This window comes from Astatotilapia calliptera, chromosome 7, assembly GCF_900246225.1.
Source record: "Astatotilapia calliptera chromosome 7, fAstCal1.2, whole genome shotgun sequence".
NCBI lineage: Eukaryota > Metazoa > Chordata > Actinopteri > Cichliformes > Cichlidae > Astatotilapia > Astatotilapia calliptera.
The window spans coordinates 4,347,605-4,371,791 of record NC_039308.1 but is presented as its reverse complement, the minus strand read 5'-3'; the positions used below and the strand labels follow the sequence as shown (position 1 = coordinate 4,371,791).

The following is a 24,187-nucleotide window of genomic DNA, read 5'->3' as shown; positions in this document are numbered from 1 at the left end:
ACACAAAACCATAACTGACAAAGTCACACGCAGGGAAAGACACAAGGCAGTAGGCAGGGGATGGAGAGCTGGAAATGGAGAGAAGAATGTGGAGCAGAGAGACGCAGAATAACACAGACGAACCGACGAGGAACACAAGCAGGCATACACTATAAATACAAACAAGGTAATCAGGTAATGACACACAGGAGTGGAGCACAGCTGATCCTAATTCACAGGATGACAGGAAGACACAAACTGACACAGTGATAAGAGACCCAGACCTTCAAAGTAAAACAGAAATTCACAAAGACAAACTCAGGGACACGAACAAAGCACAGAAGGGAGAACACTAAAGCACTAAACACAAGAACCAAACCCTAAGCCCAAATACAAAATAAGAATTACCACAAAACATAAGATGATACCAAAAGGAAACACAAAACGCTGGGTCACCAAACCAGGAGCATGACAGAATCCTCCCTTAGTTATGCTGCAACAGGTGTAGGTTGCTGGGAGATTCCCATGATGCACTGAGTATTTCTTCTTCAGTCACCTTGCTCAGTCATTATGTGTTAACAGACCTCTCTGCATTGAATCGTACTTGTTATTAACCTCTGTCTCTCTTCCACAGCATGTCTTTATCCTGTCTTCCTTCTCTCACCCCAACCGGTCGCAGCAGATGGCCCCGCCCCTCCCTGAGCCTGGTTCTGCCGGAGGTTTCTTCCTGTTAAAAGGGAGTTTTTCCTTCCCACTGTCGCCAAAGTGCTTGCTCATAGGGGGTCATATGTTTGTTAATTTTTTCTCTGTATCTATTATTGTAGAGTCTACCTTACAATATAAAGCACCTTGAGGGGACTGTTGTTGTTATTTGGCGCTGTATAAATAAATGAAATTGAAATTGAAAAGCTACGTTTCTACTAATCACCACAGGTCTGTGTGCTGGTCAGTTTTCAGAGGTCCACCACAGCATCTGTCATCATACTGCATCACAGCATGGTACATTAGTTGCATGTCTCTGAACAGGAGAGCTCTCCAGCACATCATAAAAACAGCTGGTGGCCAAACTGTGTGCAATCAATCTCAGGTGGAGCCTTAAAAGCCAAGAACACCATCAGAGGTCCAGCCTAGCCTGGACTCATTCACTGTCCCTATGCCATCCAGAAAGGCCTGTAGGACATTTATCCTTTAACTTACCTTTGTAATGTGGAGGAAATGAACCAAATTATTAACATGATTTTGCTGTGCTCTAAGACATCATCTGATTAGATCTCATTTTGATGGATTGGTGATAAGTGTTCCAAGCAGGTCCTTGGACGACTCAAGCAGGTGGTTTTAGCCACAAAAAGCTTTTACGCTGCCGATAATAGCAAAATGGTTAATGCTGCATGTCTTCATCATGAATAATCCTGTTAAAAATCTCTTTTCCAGCATCCTTTTAAAACTTTTGGGACATTTCTTCAGATTTTGTGAAATAAGAGGAAGGTTAAAACTGGGTCTATAATTAGGTGGACTGAGAGCAGACACAGACTTTATGGGGATGGGTTGGTTTTTTTTTTTTTTTTTTTTGGTTTTTTTGTGTCCCGTTTGGATCTTTAGCCATCAGAATTGTTGTCTTAAGGCCAAGAAAGATGCCAAGCGGATTTATTTTACCAAGTGGATCATCATGGCCTTGCCATATTGGTCCATTTGATTGACCTTTATTATAATTATGAATTTATTTTATTTTCAGTTCCTACAAACGGGACAGACATGACTGGGGGATAGGACAGGGAGAAAGAATGAAAGAAAGAGAGGGAGAGAAAGAAAACCAAAGGGGAGAAGAGACGGTGAGAAGGGGGGGAAGAAAGAAAAAAAAAAAACCAAACAACAAAAAAAAACAAAACACCTGGGTCACCTGTATGGAGAAAAAAAACAGAAGAGAAAGCAAACAACAAAGAGCAACATAATAAAAAAAACGGCACCATCACAATAAACTAGCTAGCAGTAAATATCAGTAGATACTAAATAATAAACGATATTGTGCAGCACGCAAGATAGACAGCGCACAATGTGCTTTGAGGCAGCAGCCAAGAAAGCTGTAGTCCGCGTCTGTGAATACCCGTGTGTACACCTGTGTGCATACCTGTGTGGATCAGCATGCTTGCATTCCAAAGGTTTCTCCATGTAACGATCTGCTAGGGAGTGTGGGGAGCCACAGCCCCGTCCTCCAGGGTATGAAGCAGGTATGGAGGAGATCAAAACTCCAGACATCCAGAGGCCCCCAGAATACAAGAGACCAAGGAAGACCAACAAAGGGGCAGCCGCGCCACTGTCCCAGAAAGAGCTGAGGAAAATCCCAGATGAGGGCTCACTCAGCAGCTGCGGAGCAGAAGACAGGGGGAGTTGCAGTGACGCGCCCGTGAGCTCCGCCGGCAGCCAGCCGTGCCTGAGTGACCGAGCCCCAGGCCGAGAGGCCGGGGGCACCCCACCTCTGAAGTGGCCCGAGCGAGCCCCAGGCTCCAGGCCCCGATAAGCGGCCGCCAAGGAGTGAGCCGGTGTGTACCTGGACGCCCATCCCCGGACACAAAGAACCACCAACGCACCGATGTCTGAGGGAGTCCGCCACTGGCAGGGGAAGTGGTGGTGGGTGGAGATAGGCCTCCAAACCTTGGAGGGCCTGAGGTGTCCCCAGAGAGGTGGCGTCTGATACCCAACCTGACATATAGACACAGACATACGGGCACACACAGACACAAACATCCATTCCCACCCTCATGCTCTCATATGCACTTACTCCACACTCAACCAACGTGGAGACAGACATAAAGAGACGCTGTACACACGATCACACTCCCCAAGCGTACTCTACAAACCGGGTCTAGGTACCCTTGCCCCTGGAGGGGGGAACTGCACCCAGACCCAGGTGGTGTTACCCTTTTCCCTGCGGTGGGGAGAAGCAGACCGCCCCGACTCCGCAGCAGCAGGGAGGCCCCACACTCCAGACCGCAGTCGGACGGCCAACTCCTCCTAGCCCTCCCGCTCCAGCAGGCCGCAGAGAATGGGGGTGAGAGAAGACTCCAAACCTCCCTCCACCCGCTCATTGTAGTGTTGATGCATGTGTGTTCTAAGGTGCAATTAAAACCCAGGAGGGCATGGAGCTACCTGCCAGAGAGCAGCAGGTAAGCGCATAGTCCCTCCTGCTAGCCCTCAATGTCTACGTGTATTCAAAATTGAGAGGTGGGCAACGACGCCAGGGGTGAGGTGTACACCCTGATGGTAATTTGGACTCCGTGTATCGTGCCCACCCCCAAGATCCTATATGTATGTGTAATGAGAGTGTGAGTAATGTGAATGTCTAAGTTGTGGGATAAAATTGAGGCAGAGGCAGCCAGAAGGGGACAGAGGGGGGGGGGGGGGGGGTAGCCTCCTCTGCACCCTGGTGACATACCCCTACTCCAAGGCCCTGCATGTGTGGGTGGTTGTGGTGGAGCGGGAGGGTTGTTGGAGGATGACAGAAGGAGAGAAGTTGCAGAGCCATCTACAACTGCATCTCTGCTTCCTGTCCAAACGCTGGATACTCATGTGGAATACAATCGATTGAGCTCACAACGTCTCTAACTTAAGGTTTCTAATAATAGAATCACCAGTAAGTGATGAGGTAGAGACATGAAGAAAGTAGTCAGTAGTACAGGAGATGACAGAGAAGGAGTTGCACTGTGTCTTTGTGAATCTAGACAAACCATATGACTGAATGCCAAGAGATGAACTGTGGTGCTGTGTGAGGAAGTCTGCAGTGGCAGAGAAGTATGTGAGGGTGGAGCAGGACATGTATGACGAAAGCAAGAGAGTGGTGAGGTGTGTGGTAGGAGGGACGGACCGGTTGAGGGTGGGGGCGGGATTACATCATGGATCAACTCTGAGCCTCTTCTTGTTTTCAGTGGTGACGGTGAAAAGAAGAGAGAGAGAGAGAGAGAGGTGATGGATGGAGTTAGCCTGCGTGCAGATGTGCATGACAAATGTCACCTGTTACACAACATTGTGAGGGTGATGCACATTGTCCCTGCTGCTTTTCTACACATCTTAAAAATTCAGCACAGACAGTTTTTAGTACTAGTTTATCCACAGACTGTATATTAAACAAATACACCAGGTGGGCACAGCCACCCAGACATCACCCAGTGATAGTTCTGCATGTGTGAAGCATGAAGCTGAGACTTTTGTCAGTTTTCAGCATTTATCAACCACACAAGCTAAGCCCACCCTAAAACACACCTGACTTTATGATCCTTGTTACACTAGTGGGAACCACAACGTACAAAATGAACATTATGTGATATTTCGGAGGACTTGAAAATATCAGCTGAGACCATCAAACCACCAGGAAACTTTTTACTGAGGTCACACAACAAAGCAGCTACAGTGACGTTTATAGCAGACTTCTTTCTGAAACCACAGGAGTGGCTCCACCTGTCGGTCATTAGAAGAAATGCAGGTTTAAAGCAGTTAAATACAACTTTATTTAAATAGCGCCAAATCACAACAACAGTTGTTTCGAAGCGCTTTATTTTATAAGATAAAGACCCTACAATAATACAAGGTAAACACAGAAACCCCCACAGTCACATGACCTGCTATGAGCAAATGCTTTGGTGATTTCAGGACTTTTCACTCCAGAAATCTCCTGAAGTCCATCTTCAACCCATTTCATCTTCTTCTATTAACTGATTGTCTGGATGTTCACCAGACTGTGTTTCAGCCACATCGAGAGAAAAAGGTTGAAATCTGAGGAACATTTGTTTCTGCTCTTCTTCATATAAAGTTGCCCTATGAGAGCGCTCCAATACTGTAAAACAAGTATCACTTATGTTGCTGTTACAGTTTCACAACAGCTGGACTCAGACACGGGAATCGACTCAGAATAAAAGTTTACCCTAAGAAAGCTCGAAATGTGCAGAGTGGCTGAAAGGTGGGACTGCTCTTAGCATAAAGAGGACGCAGCAGGCAGCTAAGTCCATATTGATCCATATATAGGGGAAACTCCACGGGGTTGAACAAATACATGTCTGAATACTGATATGTCCTATATAGACACTTAACTGTTTCACACTGCATCAGCAATGAAAGGTCTGTGGTGTCAGAATAGAAAGCACATAGGAAGTTGGACAGACCAGAGAGATCTACTTTGGTCCCATTTGAGAGAGGCGTAGTGAAAAGGGAAACTGAACAGTTCCCTGTTTTAGTGAAACTCGACACGTCACAAATTTTTCCAAGGTGCCCAACAGGGTCTGCCCCGCTTCTTCTTCCAACTGTATAAATGTGAAGCAGGTGGACAGCAGTGACACAGCACAGAGAACAAGCCGACAGAGCTCAGCTGAGACTTTAATCCACTGTTGCAACACGAAGCCAACAAACAAACTTCAGGATGGCCGCTCCTCGTCTCGCTCTGTCTGTGGTTGTGCTCATGCTGGCTGTCATCGCTCTGACTGAGGGTAAGGCTCGTTTTAATGATCTGACCTTTACACTGTGTGATGAATATCAATTTGAAATTAATATTAATATGATATTCAGCGTTTATACGTAACAATAAAAAATGTTTTTTTAATTTTTAATTGAGAAAACCAAAAACAAATCACTCAAATCATTAATTTTATTACAAAGCAACAATAATTCTTGGCTGTTTTATTTACAAACTAATAGACCATTAATAGCAAGCTATTGATTTTATTTTTGATAAACAATGTATGAAACTTTTCTTCAATCTTTTTCATTCATAGGAGTTACTAGAAAGAAATTCTATTTCTGAAGCTAAAGTCATGAACCATTAAAGCTGTAGCATTCAGTAGTTTGTCTAAGATAAAGAGTCCATTCTAATGTGCAATATGAAAATAATTAATGTTAATGCAGCATTAAACTTAATATTAACATATTACTTCATAGATACAGTAAACAGAGGACAGGTCACATGACAAATCTGACCACTTCATAACTCAGGGGAACAAATGAGCAGTTGCACAGTGTCATCAACTAAACATACAGTATCAGATGTGACCTCACACCAGCCAGCAGGAAACTGAATCGGTACAAAAACCAGGAAGCAGATGATGTGGTGCTGTGTCAGTGGCTCAGTTGTTAACTTGTTCCTGTTTGTTTGCAGGTATGCGCGGTGCTGGCCCAAAAAAGTGCTGCTTCCGCTTCAATGACCAGGAAGTGCCTAAAGGAAGAGTGGTCAGCTACGTCAAGACCAGCCAGCGCTGCTCCAAGTCCGCCATCCTGTAAGTACACAACCTCACAAACACACATCACCACCATCACCAAACCTGCCCCTCCATCCTCTGACTCTCCTCTTTCTGTGAACCTTCAGGCTGAACACAGTGGCAGGCCGACAGCTGTGTGTCAGACCTTCAGCCCCCTGGGTGAAGCAGCTCATCAGCTACCTGGATGCCAAAGCCGTCTCAGGCCATACATCCAACCTGTAACCATGGAAACTACTTTGGAAGAGCCTTCATGGACAAAAGCTGGACAGTTTATATGTTTAAATGCTGGAAGTTTGTATAACCAAACAGCAGCTCTTCTGTCTACATGCTGAATCTGTATCAGATATTCTTATACTTAAAGACATAATTATGAGATTCATTTGCAAATAGGAATAATTTCCTCAAGTCCAAACATTTCTTTGTTTGTTTACTCTGTCGTTCTTTTAATACTGATATTTAATATTTTTACATTTCTGACTTTGAATATTTATCTTATTATACTGAATAACGAGTGTTTTTGCTTAATACAACACTGAAAGTCTGACCGTAAGCACTGTGATACTTTGGAGTGTAATCTGAAATGACTTGAGAAGCTGTTCTTTGTGAAAGAGCAGTGCCTCCCACCTCCACATGGTGTCATCAGTAAACAGCAGAGTATAAGCTATGGGCTGCAGCACTGTTCCTGCACTGTGGACAGTTCGCTTGGTTTTGATGTAAAACTTAAGTATTTGTGTTTTTATGATTGTGCTGAAAACTTCACTTTAAAATAAAGGATAAAGGATCAGTGAAACTTTGTCATTGTGTGTCTTCTTACAGAGTGTAACAGCTCGTGTCACATAAACAGACAATGAAACAACTACTGATGTCCTTTGCAGGTGTAGAGTTCAACCTTCACTTGTTCAAAATAAAGAGAAATAACATTTAACCAAATCCTTGTTTGCTTGTGATTCCGATGCCCTTTTTCAATTCTCAATTACACAAGTCCGTTCTCGCGTTCTTGCTAAGTCTGGACTTTATGATAACGTGAGTACGGACTGGAGATTTGTACCATTGGAACACCAGCGTACTTGATGATGTCACATTTCCGGAATTTTTACTGCCTTCCCCTCTTAATTTAACTGTGATTAATATGTTATGAAGCTTAACTTTAATCTCAGCTAAACCGATTTCCTCAGGAACAAATAAAATACTGAAATAAACCAAACATTAACATTTTAAGTTATATAAGACACTTATATATTATGTTTAACCGGAGTAGCGAAAGACAGCGGGGGGTGGAGTCCGCTGTTTTCGCTGGGCTCTAATGAGCCTTGACCTCCCGGTCTGCTATCGAGCTGGCGGGTAACAGATTTCTCCGAAACGTCAGAGCACTTTTGCGAATATGTGATGTCTTGATAAACTGAGCTGTGCTTATCTGTGCTCAGTGTTGGGAAGGTTACTTTTAAAATGTATTCCATTACAGAATACAGAATACATGCCCCAAAATGTATTCTGTAACGTATTCCGTTACGTTACTCAATGACAGTAACGTATTCTGAATACTTTGGATTACTTAATATATTATCATGCTTTTTACAACAACGTGAATGTACTATTGCTGTGTGATTTATTACTATTACTGAAGGTCCGCGACTCCGAACTGTAGTAAAGGGACCCCTGACTAATACGGCGGGGTCCCTGTCGGCTCATAGCCGAAAACTAGCTTTACTTTGTTGTGTGGGTCAACTTTTCTTGCGAGAGACAGAGAGAGGCGTTGAAAGGCTGCTCCAACGGAACTTATTGTTTCGGAGGAAAACGCGAACACGGTGTACAGTCGAGTCTTAATAGCTTACTTACAACTGGGCTCGTCAGGCACTCTTCTTGGCTGAAGTGGTTATTATTATATTTACATGCTTCCAGCTCCCGTTTTTGCTCGATGACAACTCGTACTTTGCCTTTTTCTCCCTCCCTCGCTCACAGACACATTAACGTGTATGGCAGTCCATTCTCCCTGCAGCACGGACTACACTGCCCATGATGCTACATTCTTTAGAGCTATGCTTGTAGCATTCTGCCTGTTAGCTTAGCACAACAACAACAACAACAACAACAAAAGGCGCTCTCTCACCCAGGAATCACACAGTCGCAGAGAGAGAGCGAGAGAGCGTCGCCCTGTAACCATGGCAACCGTAACGCTGCCGCCTGGAACAACAGCACGTAGCTGTCAAACAAAACCCAAACAGTCCTGACCCGCCACAATATGAACCAGGAAAGTACCGCAGTGTATTCCATTTATTTCAACAAAGTAACTGTATTCTGAATACCACCTTTTTAAACGGTAACTGTAACGGAATACAGTTACTCATATTTTGTATTTTAAATACGTAACGGCGGTACATGTATTCCGTTACTCCCCAACACTGTATATATATATATATATATGTAAAAGTCACTTAGGTAACTTAAAAATGTTCTTGATTGGCTGTTTTCAGTGTTTAATTTCTTTGTGAGTAAATCGGTTTGGCTGAGATTACAGCTGAATAAACAGAAAAGTGATTAAAGAGAAGTGTGAGATGATCGAGGATTTACGCCAGTGTCCTGTTATATTTTAGACATCGAGGAGGAGACGGCTGAGTTTATTAAACTCCAGCTGGTGACGCAAATCTGAAGGCTAGACCGTCCAGTTTCACAGCCTCTCACTTCCGGCCCGGCCTTCGGAGGACACGGCCACCGCGGTCTATTTGGGCCGGGTCCTCCGAAGGCCGGGTAGGCCGGAAGGATGCAGGAGGATGCAGCCTATAAATTTGGACACCCCCTTTGAATTGGAACACTACTTGGTCTGATGACGTATCACGAGGCCACGAGACCGCAAATACGCACAAGTACGCATATTGAGACAGGCCCTTATAGTACGAATCAGGTGGAACTAGATAATCTGCCACAGCGCACCGGATCATTTCTCACAGCACACCTATGTGCCACGGCAAAGTGTGTGGGAAACAGTGCCTTATAGGACCCACTGGAGGGCTGCAAGAACACTTAACACAAATCCCTCAACGTGATCTTCAGCGAGAGGATATCATATTATCAGTACTATCATAAGTTGCTCTGGTGTCTATTTAAGTGACATGAGTTGTTGCAGTATGCAACAAAACACAGGATGACAAAGACAAACTTTAGCTGATCCTGTAACTTTAATTTAAGGAGTACACTTAGTAGCATAAGCATGCAAAACAAAAAATGTTTACTCAGACTTTACATATAAACCAAACAAACTGTCCACAGTGCAGGAACAGTGCTGCAGCCTATAGCTTATACTCTGCTGTTTACTGATGACACCATGTGGAGGTGGGAGGCACTGCTCTTTCACAAAGAACAGCTTCTCAAGTCATTTCAGATTACACTTCAAAGTATCACAGTGCTTACGGTCAGACTTTCAGTGTTGTATTAAGCAAAAACACACTTGTTTTGTAAAATATCATAAAACATTCATAGTCAGAAATGTTAAATACCAGTATTAAAAGAATGGCAGTGTAAACAAGCACACACACAAAATCGTTGGACTGCAGAAAGATCATTCGTAAATTTTTTGACCCAGTGGAAACCTGTACTCAGGATGTAGCTATAACATTATGAGGTACAGATTCAGCATGTAGACAGAAGAGCTGCTGTTTGGTTATACAAACTTCCAGCATTTAAACATATAAACTGTCCAGCTTTTGTCCATGAAGGCTCTTCCAAAGTAGTTTCTATGGTTACAGGTTGGATGTCTCTCCTGGGACGGCTTTGGCATCCAGGTAGCTGATGAGCTGCTTCACCCAGGGGGCCGAAGGTCTGACACACAGCTGTCGGCCTGCCACTGTGTTCAGCCTGAAGGTTCACAGAAAGAGGAGAGTCAGAGGATGGAGGGGCAGGTTTGGTGATGGTGGTGATGTGTGTTTGTGAGGTTGTGTACTTACAGGATGGCGGGCTTGGAGCAGCGCTGGCTGGTCTTGACGTAGCTGACCACTTTTCCTTTAGGCACTTCCTGGTCATTGAAGCGGAAGCAGCACTTTTTTGGGCCAGTACCGCGCATACCTGCAAACAAACAGGAACAAGTTAACAACTGAGCCACTGACACAGCACCACATCATCTGCTTCCTGGTTTTTGTTCCGATTCAGTTTCCTGCTGGCTGGTGTGAGGTCACATCTGATACTGTATGTTTAGTTGACGACACTGTGCAACTGCTCATTTGTTCCCCTGAGTTATGAAGTGGTCAGATTTGTCATGTGACCTGTCCTCTCTTAACTATCTCTATGAAGTGATATGTTAATATTATTTGCTGCATTAATTCTGTGTGTGTGTTTTAATATTTTTGGAAAAATAGCGACTACTCATCACCAGTAATACAGGAAATCACACTAATGATTTACTATATGTCTTTGCATTTTTAATACATGTATATTCAGGACTAGATCTCAATATTTACTATTTGTTTTGGCTTCCATACCCAAAAATGTAAAAGTCTCTTAATTAAAACGAGCCTTACCCTCAGTCAGAGCGATGACAGCCAGCATGAGCACAACCACAGACAGAGCGAGACGAGGAGCGGCCATCCTGAAGTTTGTTTGTTGGCTTCGTGTTGCAACAGTGGATTAAAGTCTCAGCTGAGCTCTGTCGGCTTGTTCTCTGTGCTGTGTCACTGCTGTCCACCTGCTTCACATTTATACAGTTGGAAGAAGAAGCGGGGAGACCCCACTTTGCATCTTGGGAATATCCATGACGTGGCTGTGACTTTTGCCATTTTACTATAGAGGGTATTTTTTTTTGGGCTTTTTTTTCTCTGTGCTTTCGGTTCTCTATATAAACTGTTTCACTGTTAAACTAAAATGAGGAACCGGTTTTTACACATCGAGTTTCCCTATTAATTACGTCTCACTTGAGCGAGGGTGTGACTAAAACTACAAAAATCTGATCTCTCTCTCATCTGCATAATCTGCTCTTTATTATTACACTTTTTATCATTGGTGCGGTGTGAAACACAGGAGAGCAACCACAGTTTAATGATGATACAGGTCATATGAGTATCCAGACAATATAAGGAGTCCAATGGGCAGCTCAATAAACAGACTGAGCACAGATACAACAGGAATCTCCAACTGAGCAACAAACTTCCAGCCAGTAATTATGTAAATAAACAAGGACACAACAAAAGGCAGCAGGAGACTGACTTGAATGAATGGAATGTAGTAAAACACGTTTGGATTTTTTGACTCCTATGACTGCTGGGATGAAAGTTTTATTGTGGGCTTGGAATCTATCAAAGGTTCCCATGAGAGTCATGACCTGTGGTGAGTGTCTTAGTGCTGGCTGTCTGACAGACAAGCTGTGGAATCACACAGGAGACTTTTCTCAGTAATAACCGTTGAAAGTACAAGAGACACCACATGGATGTTATGCATGCATGTGGTGTCACACTGATTCAGCATTCAGCCAGCAACATTCACATGAACTTGGAAAGTTTGAGCTAAATTTGGCACTCATGTCTCACTCACTTGTGTGTTTCTTAAACAATAAAATGTAAATCAGATGAGGACAACAAATTCATGGGAAGCATCAGGAATCATTTCTGTTCATTTCGAAATAGCCCTATGGTTTTTAAAATAATTAAAGTCATTATTATTACAGTAAGTAACGTTTTTCTCCCCTCACTCCGAACCAGTTGCAGCAGATGGGGGGCCCTCCCTGAGCCTGGTTCTGCCTCAGGTTTCTTCCTATTAAAAGGGAGTTTTTCCTTCCCACTGTCACCAAGTGCTTGCTCATAGTTTTGATTGCTGGGGTTTTCTTCATTATTTTAAGTTCTTTACTGTACAATGTAAAGTGACTTGAGCCGACTGTTGGTGCTATATAAATCTAACTGATATGAACTGAATGGAACTGTCAGATATACGGTGCTAAGTATTATACAGTTTTTAGGATGTAATTCATTCAACATACAGTGAGATGGAATCCGAGCCAACCCTGTTAATACGGGTTTACATGTTGGTTATGTTTAGAATCAACACGTCAGGCAGTTTGAATGTGGTTTGATGCATACAGCTGCAATATTCTTCCAGCTGCAGACATGGTGGTATTTTTAAATAAGTTGCACTCAGACTTAAAAAGAGAATTTAAACCAGTAAGCTAGCTTAATCTAATGTAATATATAGGGTGGGCCATTTATATGGATACACCGTAATAACATGGGAATGGTTGGTGATATTAAAGTCCTGTTTGTGGCACATTAGTATGTGAGGGGGCAAACTCCTCAAGATGGGTGGTGACCATGGTGGCCATTTAGAATTCGGCCATCTTGGATACAACTTTTGTTTTTTCAATAGGAAGAGGGCCATGTGACACATCAAACTTATTGGTAATGTCACAAGAAAAACAATGGTGTGCTTGGTTTCAATGTAACGTTATTCTTTCATGAGTTATTTACAAGTTTCTGACCACTTATAAAATGTGTTCAGTGTGCTGCCCATTGTGTTGGATTGTCAATGCAACCCTCTTTTCCCACTCTTCACACACTGATAGCAACACCGCAGGAGAAATGCCAGCACAGGCATCCAGTATCCGTAGTTTCAAGTGCTGCACATCTCGCATCGTCCCACGATAGACTATTGCCTGCAGATGACCCCAAAGATAAAAGTCTAAGGGGGTCAGATCGGGAGACCTTGGGGCCCATTCAACTGGCCCACGACGACCAATCCACTTTCCAGGAAACTGTTCATCTAGGAATGCTCGGACCTGGCACCCATAATGTGGTGGTGCACCATCTTGCTGGAAAAACTCAGGGAACGTGCCAGCTTCAGTGCATAAAGAGGGAAACACATCATCATGTAGATGAAGAATGGACCCACTATCGTTGTACCCCATATACCACACCAAACCATCACTTTTGTTGGTCCAACAGTCTTGGAGGGATCCATCCAGTGTGGGTTAGTGTCAGACCAATAGCGGTGGTTTTGTTTGTTAACTTCACCGTTCACATAAAAGTTTTCCTCATCACTGAACAAAATCTTCTGCATGAACTGAGGGTCCTGTTCCAGTTTTTGTTTTGCCCATTCTGCAAATTCTGTGTGCTGATCTGGGTCATCCTCGTTGAGATACTGCAGTAGCTGGAGTTTGTAAGGGTGCCATTTGTGAGTAGCTAATATCCGCCGAAGGGATGTTCGACTAATGCCACTCTCCAGTGACATGCGGCGAGTGCTACGCTGTAGGCTCTTGCTGAATGAAGCTAGGACAGGCACTGATGTTTCTTCATTAGTGACAGTTTTCTTGCATCCACATTTTGGCAAATCCAACACTGAACCAGTTTCACGAAACTCAGCAAGCAGTTTGCTAACTGTAGCATGGGAGATGGGTGGTCTCGTAGGCTGTCTTGCATTGAAATCTGCTGCAATGACCCGGTTACTGCGTTCACCAGATATCAACACAGTTTCGATCCGCTCCTCACGTGTTAACCTCTTCGACATGTCAATAGCTGTCAACAAAGAGAAACTTGTAAATAACTCATGAAAGAATAAAGTTACGTTGAAACCGAGCACACCATTGTTTTTCTTGTGACATTACCAATAAGTTTGATGTGTCACATGGCCCTCTTCCTATTGAAAAAACAGAAGTTGTATCCAAGATGGCCGACTTCTAAATGGCCACCATGGTCACCACCCATCTTGAGGAGTTTGCTCCCTCACATATACTAATGTGCCACAAACAGGACTTTAATATCACCAACCACTCCCATGTTATTACGGTGTATCCATATAAATGGCCCACCCTGTACTTTTATTATGAGTCACAGCCTGTGTCTGAGTCTGAGTAAACTCCTACACCAACAGAAGGTGGTGTTTTTAGAGTATTGGCGTACTTTAGTAGGGCCACAACAAAACACATTTTCCTCAAATTCTAGCTTTTTTCTTGTGATGTGGCTCAAACACAGTCTTGTGAACATGTGAAGGTTAAATGGGTTGAAGATGGATGTAGCTTTCAGGGCTGAAAAGTGCCTTAAACCTGCATTTCTTCTAATGACCAATGGGGGGGTTGACTCCTGTGGTTTCAGAACCAAGTCTGGCTGTGTAGAAGTCTATGGGAAAACAGCACTGTAGCTTCTTTGTTCTGTGACCTCAATGAAAACTTTCCTGCTGGTTTTATGGTCTCAGCTGTTACAGTTTCACATCCACCTGAACACCACACAATATTCATATTGTAACTTTTGTTTCCCACTAGTGTAACAAGGATCATAAAGCTGCGTGTGTTTTAGGGTGGGCCTACATTGTGATTACCGTGTGACGACTGACAAAAATGTTCAGCTTCATCCTTTGTACTGATGTTTGGGTTGCTATTTTTTTGTATAAAATCTATGGATAAAATGCTCAAACGTTAGACAATAATTTGGCATGCAGATTCATTTGAAGTCAAGATTACTGTCTAGATTGAATTTATAGCATGTAGAAACCTAGCACGGACAATATGTAACACCTTTTCAATATTCTGTAACCAGTGACATTTCCTGCACATCTGTTTGCAGGCTTACTGCATGTTTCATATCATGGTTTATTTTCTGTAGTAGTCATGTAATCATAGCAGGCCCAGGTATGAGTCAGGTATGTGAAGTGACCTTGCATAATGTCATAAAATCATTCTGGATATATAAGATGATAAGACACCATAAGGATCACTTCCTTTCACTTCAATATTTTAGGTGTTTATATTTGCTGTATTCAGTTAAAATATTATTATAAAATATGTTTTTTCAAATGTAACAGCACATGCAAATCTGTAATTGATCAAGATATTTATATTACTTTATCCAGCAGACAAAGAGCAACATTATGTTGTCCCCTGGCCTTATACAGGACAGGTGTGGCACACCCAGATATTGAATGAGAGTACAATGGGGGTCTCTGAAAAAGGCCCAAATTCACGAGACAGCCAGTAGTTACGAGCAGACCAAGCAGAGCATGGCTCTGGCAGTGGCAAAAACTCAGGTGTGGGAGTTCAAAGAGGCGAGTTTAGCAAACCATCAATTATATGGTTAGGTTTTGTCCTGAGTTCCTTAAAGCGCTGCTCATTCTGGGTCAGGAACTTGTTGCCTCACATGAAGGCATTTAAGTATCACTGGGTTTTATTCATGAGTAAGGGAAAAATGGTGCTGACTGACAGATTGATATGAAGTCTGCAGTGATGCTGATGCTATACCGACGTGTTGTGGTGGAAAAAGAGCTGTGCGGAAGCAAAGCAGTTGGTTATGGTCCTAACCTCAGTTGTGGTCCAGTTCTTGCCACTGAAGGAATGAGGCTGTGGATACACGCAGCGGAACTGCAAGGATTCATTCACTCAATGAATTTCTGGAATAATCAAAATGAATTAACACGCAGGATGACCTCTAGTTTACAACCTTTTGGTAAATGTGTGATGCACAAATGATGCACATAGTTAAATAAAAAACCAAATGGTTTTTGGAATGAACTTTTTTACTGAAGCACAACAGACGCACTAGCAAACATCTACTTTCACAGTGATGATTTTGTGAGTTGTATGATCTTGTCTCAGTAATGTTTGTAGATGCTAGCATCCAAACACCATGAGGTCTCTCTGATATCAGCGTGTTGGTGTTCCTGGATCAAAATAATAAAGTTTGTACTGGATCAGCATAGCATTTAGCCAATCAAATTGCTATGATGCGATAGCTTTGTGACTTGCTGATGTCCACCCAGGAAAAAATCTAAAAAAGGGTCATTTACGGTAAGTGTTAGGGGCGGGGGTTAGGATGTGTTCATGGTTAGGCTTACAGTTTGGTGTGTGGTGTGTTTCCATGTTTCCATGTTATAAAAGTATGTTGAACATGGACCAACATTAGTTTTGTTGATCCAGAAACAACACCGACACAACGCTGACACATCAACCCGCATCGTGAGGTGCGGCAGAAAGTCTCATTTCTGTCCATTTGATGAAGTACAGAACTCTTCCTCATCATTCTCCAGGTGTTTTTGTCTCATGCAGTCCCTTCTGAATGCTTCTGATTGTGCAAAACATTCGGGGAATTTGTCAGAGGTTTTTTTTCACTGTGTGAATCAGAGACTGAAAGTAATGTTAATAAACAAAAACAAGCTTCAGTGATTAAAGTTGATAAGAGATAACCTGTGGAGTTTTAATACTTTGTTGGTTAATCACAAAATATTAATGTTTCAAGTATATGATTGATAAAAACATTGCAAAGACTTCTTTGAGGAGCTTTTATTATTCACAAAAAGTTTAAAATGGGAATGTCCCATCGTGTTCACGTTCAAGCATGTCTGATGTGTCTGTAATGTTACACCCTGTCATATCCACAGCACAAAATCTATTTGATTCTAGTTAAAAAAAAAAAGAAGTTTAGTTATAAAACGTTAAAATGACAACAGGAGTCACCTGAAGGCAAATCTGAGCTGATTCTTCTTTAAATCTTTAAGATAAGATAAGATAAGATAAGATAAGATAAGATAAGATAAGATAAGATAAGATAAGATAACCTTTATTAGTCCCACATGTGGGAAATTTGTTTTGTCACAGCAGGAAGTGGACAGTGCAAAAGTTATGACGCAAAAATTAGAATACAATAAGAATAAATACAGTACACAACTGTACAGAATAGAATAAAATAAAATAATATACTATATACAGTAGAATAAAATAGAATAAAAATATACAATAAGATAAAAATAGAATACAAATGCTATATACAACTGAGTAAAAATACAACGATGCCAGAAAAGATTATTGCACTTAGTATTATTGCATATGTATGGATGTGTGTGTGTGTTCAGTTAAAGTCTTTGTTGTGGAGTCTGACAGCAGTGGGGAGGAAAGACCTGCGAAATCTCTCCGTCCCACAACGTGGGTGCCGCAATCTCCCACTGAAGGAGCTGCTCAGTGCTGTCACAGTCTGCTGCATGGGGTGGGAGATGTTGTCCATCAGGGATGACAGCTTAGCCGCCATTCTCCTGTCACTCACCACCTCCACTGGGTCCAGAGGGCATCCTAGGACAGAGCTGGCCTTTGACCTTTTGTTTAATCTTCAGGAAGCCAATTTTTTTGTTTTCTTTGTTCATTTTGAATTTAATTTAAGAACTTTGCAGTGCAGTAAAAAATAAGTTCAGGCTTTTGTTATTTTCCCTGTGGAGACGTTTGCACATTGCCATGTGAGGTCAAAGGTCAATGTGACATGACATTTAAATACAAACTATAATGTGATCTGTGATGTTTAAAATCCACCCCAAAATCCATCCATTTTTAAAACATTTTGCCAACACACAAAGGCAGCAGAATTTTAAACATAGATTTAAATATAAGACATTTTATGTACATTCAACCATACTTGACCTTGAAGAAGAAGTCAGAGGTCTAAAGTTCTTTGACTTTTAGAATCCCCATCATTTCTATATTCCAACATCTTGTCAGTACAAACAATGGCAGTAAGAAACATAGTTTTAAGTAGCATTATGTAGCATTATTATTACTTTGACCTTCAAACAAATCTACTGGCCTTGAAGGAGAGGTCAGATGTCAAATGTGACACGATCTTTTAAATAGTTTGGTATCTTTCTGTATGTTGACAATACAAACCAAACCTGCCCGAATCGTAGTTTCTAATCATAGGTTCTATGGCTTTTTGTCAATTTCTGACCAATAAATCATTAAGTTGACTTTGAAGGTGGATGTAAGGCAAATTTTAATGGACTGTTAACATGTCATGAACTGAAGGAATGGATTCAAATGCAGACACCAAGATGCGTAGTATAGCTATTTACTGAAGTGTTTATTTGAAAACAGAAAATGTATAGAAGAGTGTGATTCAAGTTAATAATGGCAACGGGGAAATGGCGACAGAAGCTGGGAAGGATTGAAGGAGGTCACGGCAGGAGACGGAGAAACGAGAGAAGGAGTTATTGATGGGTAAGGAGCAGGAGCTACGAGCAGTTAGCTGGTGAGTTAATTTTTCTTACTTTGCAGGTTTTGGGCTTTGTAGGCTCTGAGGAGGGAGGTGGGAGTTACCAGTGTCCGAGGAGTAATGGGAGGCTGGAGGGCAGGCAGGCAGGCATGGATACGAAGCAGATGTGCAGGTGAGAACAAACTGTGGAAACTGCCGTGGAGAGCATAACGCACTGACGAGGGGAAGCTGTGGTCGTTGTGTCCTTGGGCAAGACACTTTACCCTACCGCCTACTGGTGTTGGCCAGAGGGGCCGATGGCGCGATATGGCAGCCTCGCTTCTGTCAGTCTGCCCCAGAGCAGCTGTGGCTACAACTGTAGCTGCCTCCACCAGTATGTGAGAGTGAATGAATAGTGGCATTGTAAAGCGCTTTGGGTGCCTTGAAAAGCGCTATATAAATCCAATCCATTATTATTATTATTGTTATTATTATTATTATTATTATTATTATTATTATTAATTCAAAACTTTTCCAGTTATCATGTTTAAATAATGAATGACACACATGCAAACCCTACCAAAAACTCCTTGGTGGAGTCTAAGGAGCTTGGAAAGAAAAGCGTCTGGACTTCTTTAAGTTGCTTGAAGATGTTTCACGTCTCATCCGAGAAGCTTCTTCAGTTCTAAGGTCAAATGGTGGAGAGTCCCAGATTTAAACCCAGTGGGAGTTTCCCCCCAAAGAGGGATAAAGAACCCCCTGATGATCCTCCACCTAATCACATGAGCCATGGTGTGAAAACGGGTGTGCGTCACAATCAGCCAGGGTTTCGGGTGAGCTCATTGTGAAACCTGGCCCCACCCTATCATGTGATTTCCTGAGGTCAGATGGCCCAGGATGTGAGTGGGTGTTATTGTTACATTCGTATGTGTGGAGGACTGCATCGGCAGCATAGATTGGATAGGTCAGGTGGTCATAGTTGGATATTCTTAAAGGTTACTGGCAGGTTTCCTTGACTCCAAGAGCCTCTGACATTTCTGCATTCGTCACTCCTGATCATTTTATGCAGTACACTTTCGTGGCATTTGGACTGAAAAACACCTGTGCTACATTTCCGCATTTGATGCATGTGGTGTGGGGGGATGTGCCCCAATATAATGTGTATCTGGATGACGTGGTAATATGCACACATTCATAGTGCACATAGATCGCTTCTTCATTCCTCCTTCAAACCATCTGTCTTCTCTGTCCAAAATGTGAACATTGGCATTCTCGAAAGAGTGACCTTTGACCTTTAGGTGCAGATGCACAGCTGAGTCTTGTTCTGTCGAGGTGGCTCTTCTATGTTGTGCCCATGCCTTTATGAAGTGGCTGTTTGCTTTCTCCAATGAAGATGTCTGAGCACTCCTCACTGCACTGCACAACATACACTAAGTTGCTAAGTTTGTGTTTAGGAGTTTTGTCTTTGGGATGAACCAGTTTCTGTCCGAATGTGTGGCTGGGTCTGAAGTACACTGGGATGTTGTGCCTCGAGAAGACTTTCCTGAGTTTTTCTGACAGACCTGCTACATAAAGGATGACAATGTTGTTCCATTTGTCGTTCTGATTCTCCCTAGTTGGTGTCTGATCTTCTTTACTGTGATGAAAGCCCAGTTGGAATAACCACATGTGTTCCTTCTTTTTCCCTTCTGGCTTAGAGGGAATGTTTTCTGCCCGGTGTTGCAGGATCCTGATCACTCCAAGTTTGTGTTCCAGAGGGTCGTGGGTGTCAAAGAGTAGGTACTGGTCTGTGTTTGTGGGCTTCCAATAAACTTGAATATGTCAGTGGAGTTTTTGACATGACTGGGTGTGTTCCCCACAAGGAGAGCTAGGATGGTGGTTTTTCTGTGTTTTATCCTCAGTTACTTTGACACAAAGGAATCTGCTGTGATGCTTACACCTTTGATAAAGTCCGGCAAGTGTCAGAAGCTTCTTGGATGAGAGGTGAAACGTGTTAAAGAAACTCAAGAAGTCCAGTTGCTTTTCTTTTCAAGGTCCTTAGATTACCATGACCTGAATGACTGAGAACCTACACAGACGTAAAGCGACAGTTACACACTTAGGCAAGCAGGTTGGTTTTGGACAGGTTCATCTAGTGAAGGCCAAAGTCGCTGTAATGCTAAACTATCCGGTTCCAACAACTTGGCGGGAACTAAAACGGTTTCTAGGGATGACTGGATATAACAGGTGTTTCTGTAGAAGCTTTTCTGTAGCTCCTTTGACCAAGTTGTGTAGTCCATCCATGCCTCTTATCTGAAGAGTGCCAATGTGCATTTGAGTTGGCAAAGTCCCTCCTCTGTAGGGCCCCTGTTCTGGCTGCTCCTGACTTCTCTCACCCTTTCAAACTAGATGTTGATGTCAGCACCACAAGAGCTGGCGCCATGTTACTCCAGGATGGAGGTGTGCCACCCTGTCTGCTATTTCTCAGTGAAGTTTAAACCCCATCAATGAAACTTCACCACTGTAGAAAAGGAGACACTGGCCTCGCTTCTTGAGTGACAGTATTTTGTAGTCTCTGTTGCCTCTAGCTCTCCCTCAGGAACAGCGTTCACAGACCACAACACTCTTGTTTTTATTACTGGATGTTCAATCTGAACCAGCAACTGATGCGCTGGGCATTGTTGGCACAGGATTACAACCCTGTGAACAAACATAATACAGGTGCTGACAATGTTGTAGCAGATGAGCTTTCATGCATCTAACAAAGTGCCGATGACTACCTGATAGTGCTCCCTCATTACCTGTACCTCCTGGGTCATGTATGTCTTCCTTCCAAAACATAAATTATGTATAAGAGAGGGAGCTGGGTAGGTCTACATGTGTGGCTCTCCCTTCTGCTCTCTCTTTCCCCCTTGAGATTGCCGCTCGTTATCCCCGGTCGGCACCTAGGCTCCCTCAACAGGTAACTCTGACACTGTAAAGGCTAGTGCAGGGTGAGGACGTGGGAGCGGTGTGGATTTTGTTTTGTCAGTGAGTAGTGTGAGCATGTAGGTTGTTGCTTGTGGTTTCCATCCCTTTAGATAGGTGAATTTGTGTTGTAGGCTTTTTTTTTGTTTATTGACATAGCAGGGTTGCCGTGTCTTTGTAATTTGATAAGAATAAAGTTAATAACTGAACTAATTCTGCATTTTTTTGCTTTGACACACAGTATTGTAATATCTATATAAAGCCCTTTTAAAGAGGCTGCTTTAGATATGTGATGTTTCTCTCTATAAATAAAGATGCTTGACTTATTGTTCTAATGACAAAAGTGTCACTTTAAGATGGCTTAAGTTTTTTTCTGGCAACATGACATGTTAACATATCAAAAAAAGAAAAATGTCAAAGCATTTAGAAAGCACACTTATCTCAGTGCTTCTGACTATAAAAAGTTCAGCGGTTAGTGAATATTTTTTTAACTTCTGCTTTTTGGTGAACCCAGAGAATTCTTAAAAGAAGTGGCTAACTGCTACTGCAAAACACTGGGAATGATGAAAGGTCATATGGAGGCAGTAAACACCAGTGACAAATTAACACACTGTATGGGGTTATGTTAAAATGCCACATTAGCACTCACTGGAGTCATGCTTCCAACCAGCTACTGTGAAATTCTGGCACAAAAACCACCTAGTAAACCACCGCTAAGTTGCTTTTTTGTTTTTTTTTTTTGTTTGTTTTTTTTTTGCAGAGCAGCAAGTGTAAAGTGTATCAAAAAAAGAGGCGAAATAATGTTTTTTAAAAATAGCTCTGTAGAACTCAGCAATAAAAGGCCCTGCAGAGGTGGATGATAATCTGTTTGCTACTATGAAAAACTTCTTTGTTCGTTCACATTTTTCATCTAATCATCAGTATAAAAACAGTGACCAGTGCGATGCTTAAAAGATTGATAGAAGGATTCACATGGAGGCTAGAAAATCTCAGAAAGCATGAATCAGAATTAATAGGAAGATGAGCTGCTCTTTGACATGTTTACAGTCCAGTGCTTTTCTGTTGTATGACTAATCTGACTTTTTAGCGGGTTTTTTTTCGACACTTGACAGAGCATTGTATGTAAATTTTAGGTGTTAGACTTCTTCCCCTGTTCATCAAAAGCAGAAGGACTCTTTAAAGGCTTCTTTCACTTCTTTAAACTTTGTCCTTTAAGAGCCAGAGGGCAGTCTCTATCAGACTTAACCTCAGTGCTAAGCAGTCGTACTGTGATACACTGGAAAAAGAGGAAATGAGCTGAAGCACAAACAACCAATAGCAGCTTTTCACTTACAAAAACTTTGAGGGTAGTTAGCGTTACCGCTTGCCACAAGCTTGTCATGGCACTTTTGGTTGTTATATCCACTAGTTATTTTCACGAACATTACAATTGCAGTTCATTGAATGACCTCAAGTGAATAATGACACAAAGACACGTGTAGAGGGGAAAGTTCCTTTGATTTTTTTCTTTAGAAAAGCAGAGGAAAATAAGCAGTTTTGTTGAAGAAGCTTAGAAAGAGAAAAGCAGTTGATCCCCCGTGCCAAGTTACAGAGACCCAGCCAGACAAACCCATCGATAAGCCCCTCCCCCCCAAAAGACAAGAATCAATAAAAAACATGGAGACACATGATAGAAAAAAAAACAAATGAGAAAAGGATTGCAAAAGTGAAGCATCACTCCTATGAAGTCTACACGCCTAAAGCAATATTACACTACATGCAGCTACAAAAGGTTAGAGCTCAAATCCCCAACTAACTGCTGAATAACTCTGTCCTGAACTCGACATGGACACAAGGCAGGCAGTGATTTGTGATCAGAAATGTAGCAAAATTATATCAGACATACAGACATCAACTGGCCTGCTGGTTAGCTCCCCTAAGAATACAGACACCAAAAGATGCAGGAAGGAGTAAATTATTTTTCATGTGTTCACCAAAGTACGGTGCACATCTTCATCTTTAGTCTTTATAATGATAACTTTGGTCATCTCCCTGCAGCAGGATAATGGAGGCTAAAGTGTCGGGAGCACTACGTTATCTAGGTGTCTACATTCCTGTCACTTACAAGCCAATCAGCTGACCGTTGTGAGAATCTAATTTTGTCCTAATGTTTGTTTTTAAAGGGCTGAAGTGATGGAAGTGGCCCTGGGTGTCATTACAGTTAAGGTTTGTGTGGCTGTGGTTGAAGCTCCTAATGAGCCTTTGACCAAACAATTCCAGTTGTTTGATTGTCAGGAGCAGCAGTGCAGTGAGGCAGATTTGAAACAATATGTTGTTCTCCTATTTACAACAAAAGGTGCTAGACTGCATAATTATAATTATTCAAGAGAAATAATTTCAGCTCTATAAATGTTCATAGTCTAGATTGCACTGTTTTTAGGTTGTGAGTAGCAACATTCGCAGTCAGCTGGGAGGTGGTGGCATCATTAATGGCAGAGTGTTTTCCTTAATATAGTGCTGACATGGTCAGTACATATTAATCAGAATTAATCAGGAATTAAAAAGCTACAGCCCGATTATTTGTTAAAATGGTTACAATCATCAAAAGGACTCAACTCACCAATGTGTACGTCAACAACAGTGGTGTCCTTTTTGCTTTCCTCCTTAGGTTTAGGGTTTAGAGCTGATAATGACTTAGACTTCAGAGGGCTAAAGCAAATACTTTTTAAAAATTCAAAGTGTTTGGTTTTTATAAACTAGATAATTAATATAGTCTGATAGCACAGCGAAGGCATCGAGGTTTTAAGACCTCCGAGCACTGAATATTGCACAAATACAATATTTATCAGGACTAAAATTCCAAATTTGCAATAATAATTTTTCTCCTCTACAAACATGTAAATAGTCTTGTGGTGAATAAACCAAAACCTTTACTTGAGACAAGTTGATGCATTAAAATTTTAAGACTTTGAATTGATTCTGAATTTTATTTTTTACCTATATGTCCGTCTCAGAACACCGTACCATTTATCCTTTTCATCCAGAGCTAATGAAAAGTAAATGGTCTCAGTTTTAATCTCCTATCAAAGTCAAACCATATTCATCCTTAGTTTAGAATATCTGTCGGTTTATTTTCTG

At 42.1% G+C, this 24,187-nt stretch overlaps 2 protein-coding genes across 2 annotated transcripts; one reads left to right on the top strand and one right to left on the bottom strand.

The window, feature by feature from the left end:
- Positions 1-5,283: 5,283 nt before the first annotated feature.
- On the top strand, positions 5,284-7,005 carry LOC113027224 (monocyte chemotactic protein 1B-like). The gene is made up of 3 exons (XM_026176845.1): positions 5,284-5,450; positions 6,116-6,233; positions 6,323-7,005. The coding sequence occupies exons 1-3, from the start codon at positions 5,384-5,386 to the stop codon at positions 6,435-6,437; spliced, it is 300 nt and encodes a 99-aa protein (XP_026032630.1). The 5' UTR covers positions 5,284-5,383; the 3' UTR covers positions 6,438-7,005.
- A 2,364-nt stretch (positions 7,006-9,369) lies between these two features.
- Positions 9,370-10,883, bottom strand: LOC113027223 (monocyte chemotactic protein 1B-like). Its single transcript, XM_026176843.1, has 3 exons — positions 10,724-10,883; positions 10,154-10,271; positions 9,370-10,064 (listed from the first exon to the last, which is right to left on the bottom strand). Exons 1-3 carry the CDS (start codon positions 10,788-10,790, stop codon positions 9,950-9,952), a joined length of 300 nt encoding a protein of 99 aa, XP_026032628.1. The 5' UTR covers positions 10,791-10,883; the 3' UTR covers positions 9,370-9,949.
- Between the last annotated feature and the right edge of the window lie 13,304 nt (positions 10,884-24,187).

Coding starts and splice junctions, on each gene's coding strand:
- LOC113027224 (XM_026176845.1), top strand. CDS start 5,384: ATGGCCGCTCCTCGTCTCGCTCTGTCTGTGGTTGTGCTCATGCTGGCT. Junction 5,451..6,115: donor TGTCATCGCTCTGACTGAGG/GTAAGGCTCGTT, acceptor GTTTGTTTGCAG/GTATGCGCGGTGCTGGCCCA. Junction 6,234..6,322: donor TGCTCCAAGTCCGCCATCCT/GTAAGTACACAA, acceptor GTGAACCTTCAG/GCTGAACACAGTGGCAGGCC.
- LOC113027223 (XM_026176843.1), bottom strand. CDS start 10,790: ATGGCCGCTCCTCGTCTCGCTCTGTCTGTGGTTGTGCTCATGCTGGCT. Junction 10,272..10,723: donor TGTCATCGCTCTGACTGAGG/GTAAGGCTCGTT, acceptor GTTTGTTTGCAG/GTATGCGCGGTACTGGCCCA. Junction 10,065..10,153: donor TGCTCCAAGCCCGCCATCCT/GTAAGTACACAA, acceptor GTGAACCTTCAG/GCTGAACACAGTGGCAGGCC.